This window comes from Cladophialophora carrionii, assembly GCF_000365165.1.
Source record: "Cladophialophora carrionii CBS 160.54 unplaced genomic scaffold supercont1.5, whole genome shotgun sequence".
NCBI classification, from domain to species: Eukaryota; Fungi; Ascomycota; class Eurotiomycetes; order Chaetothyriales; family Herpotrichiellaceae; genus Cladophialophora; species Cladophialophora carrionii.
In genome coordinates this window covers 1167398-1183435 of record NW_008481830.1, presented here as the reverse complement: position 1 = coordinate 1183435, position 16038 = coordinate 1167398, and the positions used below count along the sequence as shown (strand labels likewise).

Sequence of the window (16038 nt, the reverse complement as noted above, 5' to 3'; positions counted from 1 at the left end):
AGGGCTCTTGTCTGCTGCGCGCCCGGATCTTGCTCACTTTGACTGCCTCTAACCCTCTCTCCTCATTTCCCGCCTATCTCGCGTCATACGGGTCCGTTCGACGAGCTTGGGCCCGCCCCGGTGGTGTGTCAGCTGGGAAGAGCCGAGAAACAGTGGAGTTTGCATGGGATGCATTGCGGGACAAGATGATATCTCTTTGAGCTGCCAAAATGTCGACAACCTTATCCTCAGGCAAGCAACATGCGCGCCATAGTTCCAGCTATGCAAAGAGTCGACCTGCCGCAATGCCGGGCTCGCCCTCAAGGAGGTCTCACAGTGAACAAGTGGTAGAAGAAAGCAGTGCTCTGCCCATATCGGAGAACGCTCAAGCTGCTCATCGTCCTCGAGCAAGCTCTACCTCCAGCCAACCTACAGCAAAGACTCCTGCGAGATCGTTCTACGTCCGCTCCTTCCATGGCCAGCTGGACCCGGCTCACTATTCCTCCTCTGCCGGCTTGAGAGACCAGACGGCTGAGTTGGCCGCGTTTGCTCTGTCCGACAACGCCTCGTTTCTAGGGAGCTCTCCACCGAGTTCAACAGCCTCCTCTGACGATGGCTACCCCGATGTCATCGAGGAGGTCTCGGAGCCTGTAACTCCAGAGGGCTCAGAACAAGATCACCCGGGTGACCCAGCTGTCTCCGGCCTCACTGCCATGATACAAGACTCAGCCAGCAAGCAAGAGGAGGAGCATACGCTGAAGACGGACGCTAGTTACAAGGGGAAACTGAACGATCCAACCTCATCGAATATGCTGGAATCTTCACACGCAGACGAGCGTACAGCCTTGCTCGCCGACCCAAAGACAGACATCAATCAGTATGGGCGTGTGACGGACATTGAATGCCAGAACCATGCAGACGAGCCGGGTGTGGGTGTCCGCCAGAAGCTGGGAACTTCTATCGACAAGTTGCGGTCGTGCGGCTACGTCCTCACACATCCCAAGACCTGGAGCGCTCGTACCATCTACCGCGAAGCCGTTGTACACCCGGTCAGCCTACTCCCCGCTGTCTTTCTGGGTTTGCTCCTCAACATTCTTGATGCCTTGTCCTACGGCATGATTCTATTCCCCCTGGGTAATGAGATATTCGACGGCCTCGGCTCCGACGGCATTGCAATGTTCTATGTCAGCACCATCGTGGCTCAGGTGGTCTACTCATCCGGGGGATCGGTCTTCCGAGGAGGCATTGGTTCCGAAATGATTGAGGTCGTCCCGTTCTTCCACAAGATGGCCTTCACCATCCTTCATAAAGTGGGGGAGGAAAATGCCAAATCTGTGCTGGCTACTACGATATTATCCTTCGCGATTAGTGCCATTCTGACTGGGGTGGTCTTCTTCCTCATGGGGGCTTGCAAGCTGGGGTTGCTTGTCAGCTTCTTTCCCCGACATATCCTGATTGGCTGCATTGGGGGTGTTGGCTGGTTTCTTATCGCTACAGGCGTCGAGGTCGCTGCTCGATTGCCGGGGAATCTGGAGTATAACCCTGCCACTCTCAAGCAACTGTTCCGCGGTGATACTGTTGCTCTCTGGACGATTCCATTGTCTCTTGCGGTCATACTACACATTGTGCAACGCTTTGTGAAGTCCAATATGTTGGTTGGCGGCTATTTTGTGGCGGTTGCTGCCGTCTTTTACTTCTTCAAGTTCGCTTTGGGCATCTCGATGGAGACGATGCATAGCGGAGGTTGGGTTTTTGATCCTCCACCTTCCGGTCATCCTTGGTATCACTTCTACACACTTTACGACTTCAAGGTGGTGAACTGGGAGGCTCTTGCAGAAACGATCCCAACCATGTTTGCCCTGACATTCTTCGGCATTTTACACGTGCCGATCAATGTGCCTGCTCTCGGTGTGTCCACTGGTGAGGACAATCTGAATGTCAACCGGGAGCTGGTGGCCCACGGCGTCTCCAACTGCGTGAGTGGTCTATTCGGGAGTGTCCAGAATTATCTTGTGTATACAAACAGCCTTCTGTTCATGGATAGCGGTGGGAATGACCGACTTGCGGGCCTTCTGCTGGCAGGTTGCACCTTCGGCCTTCTCTTAGCCGGACCGACCATCATCGGCTACATCCCCATCATGGTGGTTGGAGCTTTGATTTTCCTCCTCGGCATCGAGCTGCTCGAGGAAGCACTTGTGGGAACGTGGGGCAAAGTGCACAAGCTCGAGTATGCGACCATCGTCATCATTGTGGTCACGATGGGAGCGTGGGATTTCGTGATTGGCATCTTTGTGGGCATCGTGCTTGCTGCCCTCAGCTTCGTCCTTGAAACGTCTCGACGAACAGCGATCAGGGCCACATACTCCGGCGAGATCGCCAAGTCCCTGGTCAGGCGACCACCAGTACAGCTGAAATTCTTGAGGGAGACCGGACAACAAATCTTCCTAATCAAGCTATCCGGCTTTTTGTTCTTTGGCACGATTGTCGGTGTCGAAAACCGAATTCGAGCTCTCCTCGCCGATGATGCCTTCCGAACTAGGCCTCTAAGGTTTCTCGTGTTGGACATGGCTCAAATCAATGGGATTGACTATTCGGCCGCCGAGGCGTTCACCAGGATTGATCGCCTCCTAAAAACGCGTGGAGTGGAGCTTGTTATCTGCAGTCTCGACGTTGACGGCGAGATTGGACAAGCTCTGCGGAGCGTTGGCCTGTTTGCGGAGGATGCCGACGTTGAGATATTTCCTGATCTGAACGTTGCTCTGGAACACTGCGAAAACAAGCTGTTGACCGCCTTGTATCGCCAACAGGAGCATCGACGGACGAAGCGTATCGCGTCACACCTCGATGTGCCGCGGAGTCGGCCTCAAGAGTTGTCCTCATCGTACAAGGCAGAGTTCATGGGCAGCTCCCCCAGGCGGAATCATCTTCACCAGGTCGCGCAAACCACCCTGGATGAAGATCGATCTAGCACGGCCAAGTGGCAGACATTTAAGCAGCCCCTGCCCCTGATGTTGCAGATCTTTGCTGAGGTCTCGGATAAGAACGAGGATTTCTGGTTTCGTGCGGCGAAATATTTCGAAAGGATAGTCTACCCCAAAGGCTGCGTCTTGTTCAACGTCGGGGATCCACCCAACGGCTTTTTCCTCCTCGAAGAAGGCCTTTTACGCTGCGACTACGACTGGCCGCAGGGCAGATATACTGAATTGATTGTGGCAGGGCGACCCTGCGGTGAGCTCCCATTTTTCTCGCAGACGCCGCGCACTGCGACGATGGTTGCCGAGAAAGATAGCATTACGTGGCGGTTGGATGCAAAGAGCTGGCACGAAATGCAGGTCCACGATCCAGACGTGGCACAAGAACTGCTCGTAATCAGCCTCAGACTCACGAAAGAGCGGATGGACGCAGTCACGTCCTACATCCTGACAACGGCGGGCTAATTCGTTGTTTTGAGGGTTGGCTGTTCGAATATTTTTCATGTACAGTACGACTCCGTTGACAGTCGGGAAGAGAAAAGTTGGAAACTAATAGAACTCCTTTGGCCTCCTGGGAGTTGAGCAGGGCGCTGGCGGCACTACCGAAATTGGCTTAACACGAGCGCAAGGATAGGTAATTGATGTATTGATCAGAGTAGAAGAGGTCAAGAATGGTCGTCGACAGTCGCAGTCTGCGCTGACGAGTCTGTTGGCTGAATTGTGGTAGGTTTTGGTTGTCAGCTGAACTGGCAGTACGGAGCACTGTGTGGGAGGAATTGATCAAGCCTGCCAGCGTTCGATGACCCCCATTGTCTCTACTTTATCAACTCGACCCATCAAGACACTCTTTTCATCGAGCTGTACTGTGTTCAGTAACCCTCATGTGAGCAAGTCGGTGTCAGCAAATGGTCAGACCCTGATCTCCGAGGCCCATCGACACGCAATCGAGATGCGCAATCGGAGAGGTCAAGGAGGGCATGTGAACGGCATCGAGATCTCCGACATGGACAAGCGTGGGGCTTGAGAGGTTGAATTCTCGGTTCCTCATAGGCTCCGGCCCTTGCTCCTTGGCTGGCCCAGGATTCTTCAGGCAAGCGGCATGGCGCGAAAGGTCTTGAACCTTGCGGCCAGCGAGCCATGGTTTCAAGCTTGGACCAACGACGAGTCGACGTGCCAATTTTTCACAGGGAGTTCGGAGTTTGTCCAGACGGGAGATCATTAGCCAGTCGATGTTCTGCCTACATACCTGCCTTATCGTTAGGTTGTTCAACTGTGGGAACTGATCTCCTGTGCGAAGCAAGGGAGTCTCTCTGCTGCGTCGATCATCAACGACCTATCCGTACCGAGGGTGGGGGCGCCGCGCAGGACCTCCATTTTCTTGTCCTGCCTGTTTCAGGCTTGGGTCTGGCCGTGGCAAGAGGAGGCGGACGAGGCACGGAGAACAACCCGCGTCCTTCGCAAGGTGGAGCTCGTTTCGAAATTGCCAAACCAGCGGCTTCGTCGAGTTTCGCTGAACCCACATGATTGGGTGTTGTGAAGGATGTCGAGCGACGACACACTACCACTGTACCCAGTACTATCAGGATCGACGAAGGCCTGGATGATAACCCTTATTGCAGTACCGAGTAGTAACGTATAATCTCGCTATAACTTCGACCGGCAGCACATGCCCACACGCTTATGGAGACTGAACGGCTCGACGGCCTGGTCGCCGCATCGGCAGGACTCTTTGAGTTGCGATTACGATGCACGATTATTCAAACAGCAAGGAGGCTGAACCCGCAGGTTGCTGATCGGGAAACAAATCATGTGCCTGACAACCGACAAAATACAGACAAGCAAAGCTGACTGTCTCCTGCGCTAGGCGAGTCTACTTCTGATGTTGTGAACTGGGACGCCGTGCCAGAACACCATTCTACTAACCCGAAACTCCTTCCCTCGTTGGATGGCTCGATAGAGTTGTTTCGTAATAGCCTCGGAAGACGTTATCAAAATGTATTTGAGGACATGCGATTCGATTGCCATTCGCAGATGTTAATGGGCTGCATTGCACCCCGGCAGGCCACGGATGCGGCGGGCACGTCATTCCTGCAGGTGGTCAGTATGGTCGCATGACCAACAACTTACTCGTATTCTTGTGCCCATATCTTCCACTCAGACTCTCCTGTAGCCGGTTCTGTACAATGCTTGCTAGTCCCGTCACCGATCTCGCGCATATCACCGAAAGGATCATGCAGGGAAGTCTGCTGGAGTGGGAAGCGGTGAGGGCCGGCAGAGGTTTGTTGGAAATCGGATGACATGCGCTTCCAGCAGAGTACGATGGTCGTGCTCAGAGGATCGTTGCTGGATGCAAAGCCACGCTTGAATCGGGCCTGATCGGATGGTGGCAACATGTGCGCCCTCGAGTCCTTTGAAGGCCCGGTCATGGTCATCAGGCCGTCACAAATTGAAATAGATACCTGTTGTCAGTATGACCTGCAGCACAGCACGAGTTGTCACTGCAGGAGAGGACTTGGCGTCAGAGAGAGCGGGAGGAACATTCTCTGCTCTTAAATACTCGGGCACGATCCCAATGGCTCCCCTTTTTGCTGCTGACGGCCCGCGATCACGCTGGGCTGGACTTGAGGAGTGGAAAGGGGACAGGCCAGCGGTGAACCCCATCTTTATCGGAACAAGGTGAGCACGACCTGCTACAGCAACTATCAACATGTGAGCGGTAGCAGAAATTCGACGTTCGAACCCGCAGGGCTACTGTGAAATCTTTCACTGCTAGCGCAGAGGGTCCCGGTGGGCTGCCCCCCAAGAGTCCGGGCAATTGGGCTAGCGCTAGTTAAAGGGTGGAGCTGAATGGTGGGTAGCGCGTTGCCTAGTAGCGCCTTCAAATTTCCTCCCCGCTAAGACGCCCGTCGCGAACCAGCATGACTGGGCACGCCCAAGAGAGCGAGCCCGGTTGCCAGCCACGGCCCCAAACAAACCCAGCGCAACCCAGGCAAGACAAAAACTTGACGCATCCCATCCATCTCACACCACATCCGCCTCTTACCTGCGCTTCTCTCAATCTCGCTCCCTTCGCCTTTGCAATCACCCCCAATCCCCTTCCTGCTTCCACCCAAGATTCTTCTTAATCACTTCTTGCCCGGAACGTGACTGCCCGCGGAACGCGTAGTGGTCCCTCTTGCGATTGGTCCTTTGTCCCCTACCCTCAATCAGTCAAAGCCCACAGGACATTTCTCTTGTCCTTGAAGTACACTTCGCACTCTCTCTCTCGAATCCCCCAAACTTTCTTGCCATCTTCAACACATACCGGCAGCAGTTCCCTGCATCCTCATACACATCCACATACCATCCTAGACCAGCACCATGTCTGTCGAAGCCCCCAAGCCTGTTGAGGAGACACCTGTCGTCGAGGTCCCCAAGACTCTGCCTGAACAGCCAGAGGCCTCGACTGCTCCCGCAGATACAACTGTCCCGGCTCCCGCCGAGCCCATTGAGACTACACCCGCCGAGACAGAAGAGCCGGTCGTTGCTGCTGCTGCCGCCACCACCGAGGAGCCGAAGAAGGATGAGGCTGTTGTCGATGTTTTCCCTGCGTCAGAAGGCGTCCTGGGATACAAAGAACCCACTTTCTTCAAGTCTGTCCCAGCAACCATGTGTAGCTCTCAGACTCCTGTTGCTAACTTGTTGGATGTAGGAAATTCATTTTCACAAAACACTACTTTTGGCTCCAAGAAGAGCCGTCCACGGCCGAATCCTTGACCAACTTCTTGCGTTCCGAGAAGGCTGATACCAAACACTCCGATGCTGCGTGGGCACGTGAGACTGGAAAAGGCCTGCTCTTCTACTCCAAGCGTGTCGAAGACAAAGCTACCCCTGCTGGTATCATCAATCTGGTAAGCCGATCAACAGGCAGGCTAACAAGAAACATTACTGACAGCAACGCCAGACCGACGCTTCTACCGTCACCAAGGAAGGGTTCAACCAATTCTCATTCAAGGCTGGCGCTCACCAACACCGTTTCGAGGCTGCCACCTCCAAGGAACGTGACAGCTGGATTCTCGCCGTTGAGAAGATCATCGAGGAGACCAAAGGATTGAAGGACGAGATCACCGGGCGCGACAGCTACAAGAAGAATCTCGAGGAATTCTGTAAGCAATGCGTCATTGTTGACGGCCATCAGGTCCACTCGTGATCGTCGGCTAACGCACCTTTAGCTAAACCTGCATTGGGCTCGGCTGCAGCTGCCGTCAAAACTTCCCGCTCCAAATCCAAGGAACCCAAAAAGTCGGTTGATGCTGCGACTGCTGCAGAGGCGGCGGCTACTACCAGCGACACCGATGAAGTTGCCAAGCCCAATAATACCGAGCGATCCCAGTCCCGCAAGCGTGGTAGCATCTTTGGCAACCTTCTCGGCAAAAAGGATGAACATGCTGCCGAGAAGAAGGAAGAGAAGGCCGAGGCCAAGAAGGAGATAAAGGAAGAGAAGAAGGCCGAAGCCGCCGAGAAGAAAGAGGAGGCCAAGGAAACCAAAGAAACCGGCAAAGCTGTGGATGCTGCAGAAGCTGCCGCTGTCGCTGCTGGTAAGTCTTCTATTTCTTCCCGTGATGTTCCTTGGTGCTAACCCGAGCCAAGTCCCAGCTGCCGTGACCACCTCCGACAAGAAGGAAGAGAAGGAAGATTCCAGCCCTGTCGAGAAGAAGGGTAAGCGCGGGTCTGTCTTCGGCTCTCTGTTCAAGAACCGCATGGCCAGCCCAACTGCCGAGAAATCTGAGAAGGAAGCTGTGGCAACCAGCGATGTTCCCCCAGTCTCGGAGACCGCTCCCAAACTTGAAGAGCCCATCGAGAACAAGCCAATCGACACCGCCGCCGTAACCGCCCCGGTCGACACAGTCGCCACACCCCTTGCTGCCGAGGAGGCTGCCAAGGAGCCTACAGCGGCTGAGACAACCGCCGCCCCGAAGACCGACAAGAAGGGTGGTTTGCTAGGCTTCATCAAGAAGACCGAAGCTAAGCTCGAGGGCAAGAAGGATGTTAAGGAAGAGACCAAGGAAGACAAAGCGGGAGAGGCTATCGCTCAAGATCCTGTTGCCGCCGCCAGCGCCGATCCTGCCGAGCCCGTCAGCGCTCACCAGGCCGTCACCACCGAACCCTCGACCGAGACTTCCGCTCCTACCACCGAGGAACGTCCTGTCCGTGACAACAAGCGTCGCACTTCCCTCTTCTTCAACAAGAAGCAGCCGGAGACGACGGAGGCTGATGATACTGTCGCCGAGCCCAAGCGTGAAAAGTCTCCTCTCCCAGGAGGCAAGTTCATCGGTCAACTGGTCCGTCGCGCTAGCAAAGCGATCAAGTCTGATGGCGCTAAGGAGAAGACTCCGGCCGAGACAACTGCGCCAGCTACCGCATCAACCGAAGCCACCACCTCCACATCTGAGACCCCGGCCGCTGTTACTGACACTACCGAGCCCACACCAGCTGAGCCAGTCACTGCCGAGCCTATCCATTCGACCCCAGAACCTGTCGCGACAACGGTGCCTGAGGTCAAGGCGACAGCTTGAAGGTCCAACGAGGCCAGAGACAAGACTCCACGCACATCTCTGTCGCACCCATCTGGACTTTCTCGAGCAGCTAGCCCAGTTGAGTTCGAGAAGTGGTGGGACGAGAAGACTTACAGCACTCCTCCAGCAGTACCTCCTCGCAGCCCTTCTCGTCTCTCTGGCCTCGTGAATGCGAGGTAGCGCGATATGGTCGGATCCGGTCGGCGCCGGTCCTTCTCGGCTCTCCATCTTGATTTTGAGATACCCAGATCTCGTGCGACTCATTGACGACAAACTCGGACACCGCTCATTTTTCGTGATTGTTTTGTTTTGTTTCCAGGATACCCCACGCACTTTGCTAGATCGAAACTGTTTGTTTCGCTTTGTTTTTTGAGTTATACAGGGATTATGTTTTGGTTGCGCTTTCAAGTACAGATACCCACCTCAGCAAGTCTTGTCCTTATGAGAAGAGAGATACCCCCGACAGCGAGTTGTTAGTGGCTGGAAACGGAAAAAGAAAGCGGGCTTCGTGGAGGAATGGGACGGCTTATCAGCTTTTCTCCTGTTCCTCCCTGCGTGTGCTACACTGAGCATGGGAGTTTTCTGTGGAACATTGGTCATTTGTCCCAGCTCCTGATCTTCCGTTCCAGTTTTGAGTCGGTAATCACGTGTTTGAGAAGGAGATAAAGGCACACCATTGTGAAGCAGAAGCGTTGCAACAAAAGTACCCAGCTAGTGGACCATGCAAAGCAAAACCAGACGGATAGGATAGTAATAGCTAATAATGTGAGAAAATTGATTGCACGTATGACGCTGGTGTGGTGTTATGTACGGAGTACATCGAGAATCCGCCTTTGACACTATGCCGGAGTCCTGTACAGAATGCAGAAGTACGGGAGTATCGCTCACGTCGAAGAGTTGCGCGTTTCCTGCTTCCACCAGTTCTGACGTTGATTACTTGTGCGTTACGGGTCAGACTTTCTGCATATACTGTGTACATGCGTAATTACTCCGTATATCGAACGAGGTATATTAATTATACGTACGGAGGACTGTAGGTAATGATTAGGTACATAGCTACAGTAGCCAGGAACAAAGAAACTCGGCTCAGCCCTTGGGGCCGATTCCAGGAAGAAGGAACACGGATTCTCTCTGTCGACTCGACTCGATCCGAACTTGACTCAAACCCTTCGCGTGAACCTGCGCCAAAGACCTCTCATGCCCTTCTTCTTCTTCTTTCGGTTCGCTCGCGCCTCTTCCTCCGCCCGTTCCATTATGGCCTCGAGTCGAGCGATGCCGGTGGGTTGGCCGGGGCCTGGGCCTGGACGCGCACCGGCGCTGGCGCTGGCGCTGGCACCTACGCCTGCCACAACAGCATATGGTCTCTGTCTTCTTGGCTGAAGACCACTTCGTGACTCTTCCTCCAGAAAACGCAGCGTTGTGTCCGCGAGATGGTCTGGCATTGACATCCGTTTCGTCTTCATCTTCGTCCTCCATGATCGACTCGTCAGGGAGGATAGACGGCGTGGATCGGTTCTGGTGGACCGTGGGCTACCTCTGTCGAGCGGGTGGCGGGATATATCGGGTGGAGGGAGGGCAGCGTCGAGGTCCCAGTCCGGAACGTCGTGGTACTCTTCTTCCCCGTCTTCGTCTTGGTCTTCGTCTTCGTCCCATTGTGGCGTCCGCTCGGCGAGATCGTCTAGGTCGGCGTACGAGACAGGGAGATCGGGTTCTGACTCTATAATGTTGTCTATGGAAATGTCGTCGAACACGGTCAGGAGATTCCGACACGCTGTCGCTGGCTGGGGTGGCCTCCAGTTGGCGGTTTGAGGTCTTGGTGTCACGGACCTGGATGGCGGTCCAAATTCAGAACAAGAAAGATCTGCGTAGAACGGCGCGATCGGGAGCGTCCCCCTCTCACTGCTTTCATCTTCGCTGTCAATCCCGGCAGCCACAGCGGTAACGTCACCACTTGGATTGGCTGGGGTCGAAATACTGGCAGCCCGGGAGTGAGAGTCTCGCCACCATCTCCTGGACCACTTTACGGGGTCCTGCTTTTGCTGCGGGTTTGTCGTTTTCTGTGACGGCGGATCGTCCACGTGCTTCTGCTTCTGCTTCTGCTTCTGCTTCGGCTTCGGCTTCGGCTTCGGCTTCTTCTGGTGCGGTGACCGCACAACCGAGGGCATGCCGATGTTAGAGAGAGCGATGCTGGTTTGTGTCGCGGGTCTTGATTGCCAGCCTGTCAGCTTGTGCCGGCCTCTGTACGCAGCCGGTGATGGAATCGGTGTGGGAATCTGCATTCTCATTTCTTCTTCGGACTTGAGCTTTTGAATGTGTCTCTCACAAGCCTGCTGCGTAGATGTAGTCGAACCAGTGGGCGACAGTGGTCCCATTTCACCACCAGCACATGCACCGCATCCCACCGTTATTGTCCCATTGTGCTCACCACTCCCGACAGAGACGGTCCGTTGCCTGACTGGTGTGGATGGCCTGGAGGGTCTGTCGTTATCTCGAACCAGCTGAGGCGAAGTCGAGGGCGTAGCCTTGGGTGTGACACCGTCGCTCAAAACATCCTTGTCGAAGGGCTGATAATAGTGGTTCCTCAGGTAGATATCGGTCGGAGGGCCGTCCATCGGGTCACCCAGCTCCTCGGCGTCCAGGAAGTGAGAGAAGTCAGGCTTGACAGGCGTAGTTACTTCATGAGTGTTGGGGCTGTCCTGGTTGGATACCATTACTGCAGTGTTTTGCGGAGTTGCCATGTCATCATGTCCAACAGGGTCCACAGGTGCCAGCGAACGGGACAGAACTGCGAAAGACAACACCGGCCCTTCAGTACTATCATCGGAGCCACCGTAGTATGCTTCTTCCACAGATTCGTTCTGCTGATTCGGACTTGAGTGGGGGTTGGCGTCGTCCTGTCGCGTTGCGGGGCTAGGGACAGTAAATTGCTTGTCGTTGGTTTCGAGCGGCTCTTCTTCTGTCAAATCGAGGATGTTATGCCTCTGGGCACCAGCCTGTGGTGTCAAGGCAGAGACAGACTTCGCTTCTGCAATGGGCTCAAGATGATGTTCGTTCCAGGTATTGCCATCATCCTCATCTTCGGACATGTCAATGAAGCTGACATGGTCACGTCTGACATACGGACTGGTGGGAGATGCTGGGAGGTCCGGCGATACGAATCCAGCTCTAGATGAAGATGATGCTGTGCCCAGAATGGATGAGGAAGCTTGTTCTGTGCTGGGTGCTCCAGCTTCCTCCACCGTAACGTGTCCTCGTGGTTTGAGGTGCTGCGCTGGAAAACCTACGAACTCATGAATAGAAAGGAGTCGCTCAGGGGAATCGTCGCTCTGAGACCCTGTTGAGGTATGTGGATTAAAGCTGTGTCGTTTGGGAGATCGAGCTTGATCGCCTAGATCACTCTCTAGTTCGTACTTCTGCGGAGGCAGAGACGGGACATGCTTCCGTGCCAGTTTCGTGAGACCTATGCCAGCACCGGCAGGCCAGCCACACGCACCCGGCGAAGATTGTGGCCGCCGCATCGGACTCAAGGTTGGGGAAGCCAGGCGGAAAGGGAACGATAGACGAGCGTCCATCGGCGCACTCGCTGCTGGGGAAATCGGTGCACAAGCCAACAAATTCTGGCTCCCGGTGTCGTTCTCTACGTTGTCCTCATCGCTGTCGACAATGAGAGTACGCGGCCTAGATCTGGGAGTGAGATCGTGAGGTTCACTGAGAGTCTGAGGGCCGTCCGCTGCTCCATTTCGAAGTTGGCGACAAGCCGTTTCGCTCATTGAGGGAGTGCTGAAACGATTTCTCCATGACTTTGACGCCCTGTTCGATTCATGCGGTAACGACCAATGATTGTGAGTCGGTGGAGCCGAAGGAGCTCTTCTTCTTGCCGTGACAGCTGGTTGATGAGTTAAAGGGGTAGGCGAATCAAGCCCATGTGAGCTCAGATAATCCAGTTGTTCGTCATTTGGCGAGGCGATGATACCACGACTGGAGTATGTCGCCAGTACGACGCCGTGTGAATACTTGCTCGGCATTTCTGGCGCAGAATTCAGCAGATGCCGTGGTACTGCGATTTAAGAGCACGGTTGTGCCTGGGAACAGAACAAGGGGTGTCAACCAAATGAGCTCGCAGCCGTCCTCTTTCCATGTGGCTTGCAGCCGATGGTGGGCTGGAACTTCGGCAGGATGCAATTTTGACTTTGTCGGCTCTTCAGAGTTTGTTCATGTCGCGGGGAAGAAGGTTAGTGATCTGTCAGGGCGGGACAGCCATGCAGGGGCCATTGCGAGAGGAGGACTGTGAGTCTGTATCAACGAGCTGCCGTCCTTGAGAGTCACGAAGCAAGGCAAGGGTTGGAGCTCAACTAGAGCTCCGCGACAAGGCCCGGAATGGCCCTTGGAGACCGTGACAGAAGGGCGATCGGCCATGATCCGTCAGGGGGCGGTAGAAAGTATCCAGATGGAGAATCGACTCATCATCGAACCCTGTGGAGAAACGGGACAGCTCGCTTAGCCCCCTGCTGGGTGCACAGTATGGCTTGGAATTTGAGCCTCGAGGCGACGGCCCGAAGGCTGCACTTTGCTGAGGGAGCTGCTGGCTAAGCTTCCCACTGCTGGGACAGCTCCATCCACGAGGTACTGGCAGTCGTGAATAGGGGCTGACGGCCCCATGAAGCAAGGTGAGCATCCCGGCTGCAGCTTCAATACGACGCACGTGGCGTTCGCACCGCTCCAAGCTGCTTGGCGGCGTTGACCCGAGCAATGACTCGATCACTGCTCATGCCAAGGACGCGGTCTGCAGGTGAGCGATCTTGTGCATCAATAGTGATCGGGTTGATTGGACTTTATCCTCCAGATCGGCTTAGCCAGGTACACGGTACACAGTACAGCAATGCGCACATGCATAGACAAGCTCGTGCTGTTGTTGATGAAGTGCGAGAAACGTGCGATGATATGGAAGCATTGCGCGTGACGAAAGCAACCCCGCGTCACACGAATCGCGCATACCATTTTCTGCCTTCTGGACAACCTCACGCACAACAGTCACCAACGAGCCGCGCTACGAATGTCGACACGCCCTCGTCATCATCGAAGACTGGAAGGTGGGGAAGCGACAAAGCCGGCGGAAGTCGCGATTCACAAGCCAGAACGTGACCGTCGAGAGAGTCACTTTGATGATTCCAGGCAAGTTCTTCTTCTAATCGAGGTACGCGTCGCTGAAAACAACTCTATGGTGTGCATCTCGGATCTACGTAACGGTATGCGCTGGCCTGCCTCGAACGCGGGAGAGGCCTCTAGGAATAACTGGTATCTCACGCATACTTTTCCACACGACCCGCGATTGCATCAGCTCTGAGCATCCTGACACGGCCTACTATAACCATTCGCGACGGCGATCTGCTCCACCTGATTGGCCACTGCTTGTGTGATACCCTCTTTGTGTCCTCTCGCGAAGGCGGACTATGAAAATGTGATGATCGCACCAAGTTCAACACCACTCAAACATATTGTCGGGAACCCTTTTCCATCTGCGTCTCCACGGCCTCACTGGGCGGAGTGGGCGGCATGCTTGCGCCCATAGAGTCTTTGGCGGCGACTGGAACGGTCGATGTTGATGGCGGCGGAATGTACGCGCTCGAAAGTCGGGGGAAGCAAAAGCCAGGATGGAAGACTGTCTGCACGAGTGTGGCGATTATTACCATGCTGTGGCCGGGCAGTATGGTCAGCTTGGAACCAAACGGCCAATCAAGTCGGGCGCGGAATGCGGCTGGACTTACCATCCATCAAGAGCAATAAAGGCGGGTTCAAATTGCATCACGGGGTTCGCCCAGCCACCAGCCATCTCGACGATACGGTAGATGCATCGAACAACAATCGCCACGTACGCCAGGACAAAACCATACACAAAGAGGCGGAACTTGGTACTCCCAAGGAAATGTACGGCCTCAGGCGTGAAGGGTACATTTTGAGCTTTCCATCGTCGAAAGACATACCAGGATGCTGCGGTGCCGAAGAAGAATAACGTCACGACTTGGAAAGCAATACCGGCCATCATCAGGTTGTCACCCGTGTCCTGTTGGGATTGGTTGTCGTTGGCCGTGGCTGCCATGCCGCCTCCGATCGCCTGCAGAACCAGGGAGACCAAATCACCAGTGATGAAGATCCATGTGTACCACTTTGGGTTGATGCGGGAGAACTCTGAACCGAAGCAGAGGGTGATGTGCTTGAGGACGAGGTAGATGGCTGCCGAGTTGAATGCAGGACCCAGAATCAGACAGCAGATCTGAATCTGGAATCCGATCTCGTCGAAAGGATTGTGATGGAGAATGACGCGGCCAACATAGCCAAGCGCCTGGTCAGCGCAGGCCAGCAGCATGGCGACCAGGTATGTCCAAGTCTTGTAGCGGATGCCGAAGAGGAGTTGAAAGGCGCCGCACATGGCGAAGACTGCAACGAAAAATGCATTCGCGCCGACGCTGGGATAATATCCATAGATAGAATGCTCGACCGGACATCGTGGTGTCACTTCGGTGCAGTTGCTGAGGGGGAGGTAGAAGGTCGCATTGTTGGGTTGGGCCATCGCCGGCGTCAGTGAAATGATAGCAGAAACAGATTTATCCGCGTATGGGGCTGGGGAGGGAGGGACATCGACAACGTCGGCGTTGAATGGATTTCTATGAAGAAACCACCATCGCTCAACTGTGACACGGACACTCACCTATTTGTATTGGCAGGGACTTGTGGACAATCAGGCAGCCATTAAAACCGGAACAGTGATTCACCCGTGCCTCGACCAGACAAGGCTTTGCCTCCTCTGGAACGGTCCATTGTATGCGTATTCAGGTACCTCGTGTACCACATGCGTCGGCTGAGCAGCCCGTAACCCGGCGGTTGTAGGCAGTCTCCATGTTTCAGAGCCAGAAAAGGGCGCGCGTTGCGATGATACGGATACGTGAGGCTGAATTGGGAGAGAGGAGTCATGACGGCTAGCCGACAAATGAAAATATTCAGTCTCGAACAAACTGCCATACCGCGTCAACCAAGTGGGAACCGGCGCCTCGTGGTTTGATGCCCGCCTCGCATGAATAGCCAGAGCTTCCATGCTTGAGCGGGCCATTGGGACGGGAAGATGGAATACACCAGCTTGGTGACGGGAGTGATCTCGCAAGAACGGCCCAAAACGGGTTAACATGGGCAGGGCGATATGCCAGCGTCGTCGGGCAAGGCTGCATGTGTTGCCCATGGGATTTGCCAATCGCGATAAAGCTGCCTGTCTGTCGGGCGCGATAACCATACTCAGTATTCCGTACATGCCTTCTTGACCTGTGCCGTGTTTGTTGCTGCCGCTCGCTGCAGGCCGACCACCCCCGATGTTGTTCACCGATCACAAAAGGCGCTTGGCGGTCGGGAGAATTCACGTCCGTACCGAGGGTCCTCAAATATTCAACCTCCGTACGGATGGTCCTTGAACTGAGATCGTTGCGTCTCCTTGTTCGTCTGGTAAACTTGCTGACCGGAGTTTGTCCAGTACAACAACGGCTCCT

The 16038-nt window shown here is 54.8% G+C and overlaps 4 protein-coding genes across 4 annotated transcripts; 2 read left to right on the top strand and 2 right to left on the bottom strand.

Annotated features, from left to right (window-relative positions):
* Window positions 1–209: 209 nt before the first annotated feature.
* G647_06251 (uncharacterized protein) lies at window positions 210–3416 on the top strand (the record flags this gene model as incomplete). The annotated part of the gene is made up of 1 exon (XM_008730573.1): window positions 210–3416. One exon carries the CDS (start codon window positions 210–212, stop codon window positions 3414–3416), a length of 3207 nt encoding a protein of 1068 aa, XP_008728795.1.
* A 2895-nt stretch (window positions 3417–6311) lies between these two features.
* G647_06250 (uncharacterized protein) lies at window positions 6312–8506 on the top strand (the record flags this gene model as incomplete). Its single annotated transcript, XM_008730572.1, has 5 exons — window positions 6312–6583; window positions 6643–6841; window positions 6895–7096; window positions 7163–7532; window positions 7576–8506. 5 exons carry the CDS (start codon window positions 6312–6314, stop codon window positions 8504–8506), a joined length of 1974 nt encoding a protein of 657 aa, XP_008728794.1.
* A 1160-nt stretch (window positions 8507–9666) lies between these two features.
* Window positions 9667–11592, bottom strand: G647_06249 (uncharacterized protein; the record flags this gene model as incomplete). Its single annotated transcript, XM_008730571.1, has 1 exon — window positions 9667–11592. One exon carries the CDS (start codon window positions 11590–11592, stop codon window positions 9667–9669), a length of 1926 nt encoding a protein of 641 aa, XP_008728793.1.
* Window positions 11593–13992: 2400 nt separating this feature from the next.
* On the bottom strand, window positions 13993–15074 carry G647_06248 (uncharacterized protein; the record flags this gene model as incomplete). The annotated part of the gene is made up of 2 exons (XM_008730570.1): window positions 13993–14197; window positions 14272–15074. 2 exons carry the CDS (start codon window positions 15072–15074, stop codon window positions 13993–13995), a joined length of 1008 nt encoding a protein of 335 aa, XP_008728792.1.
* Window positions 15075–16038: the final 964 nt, after the last annotated feature.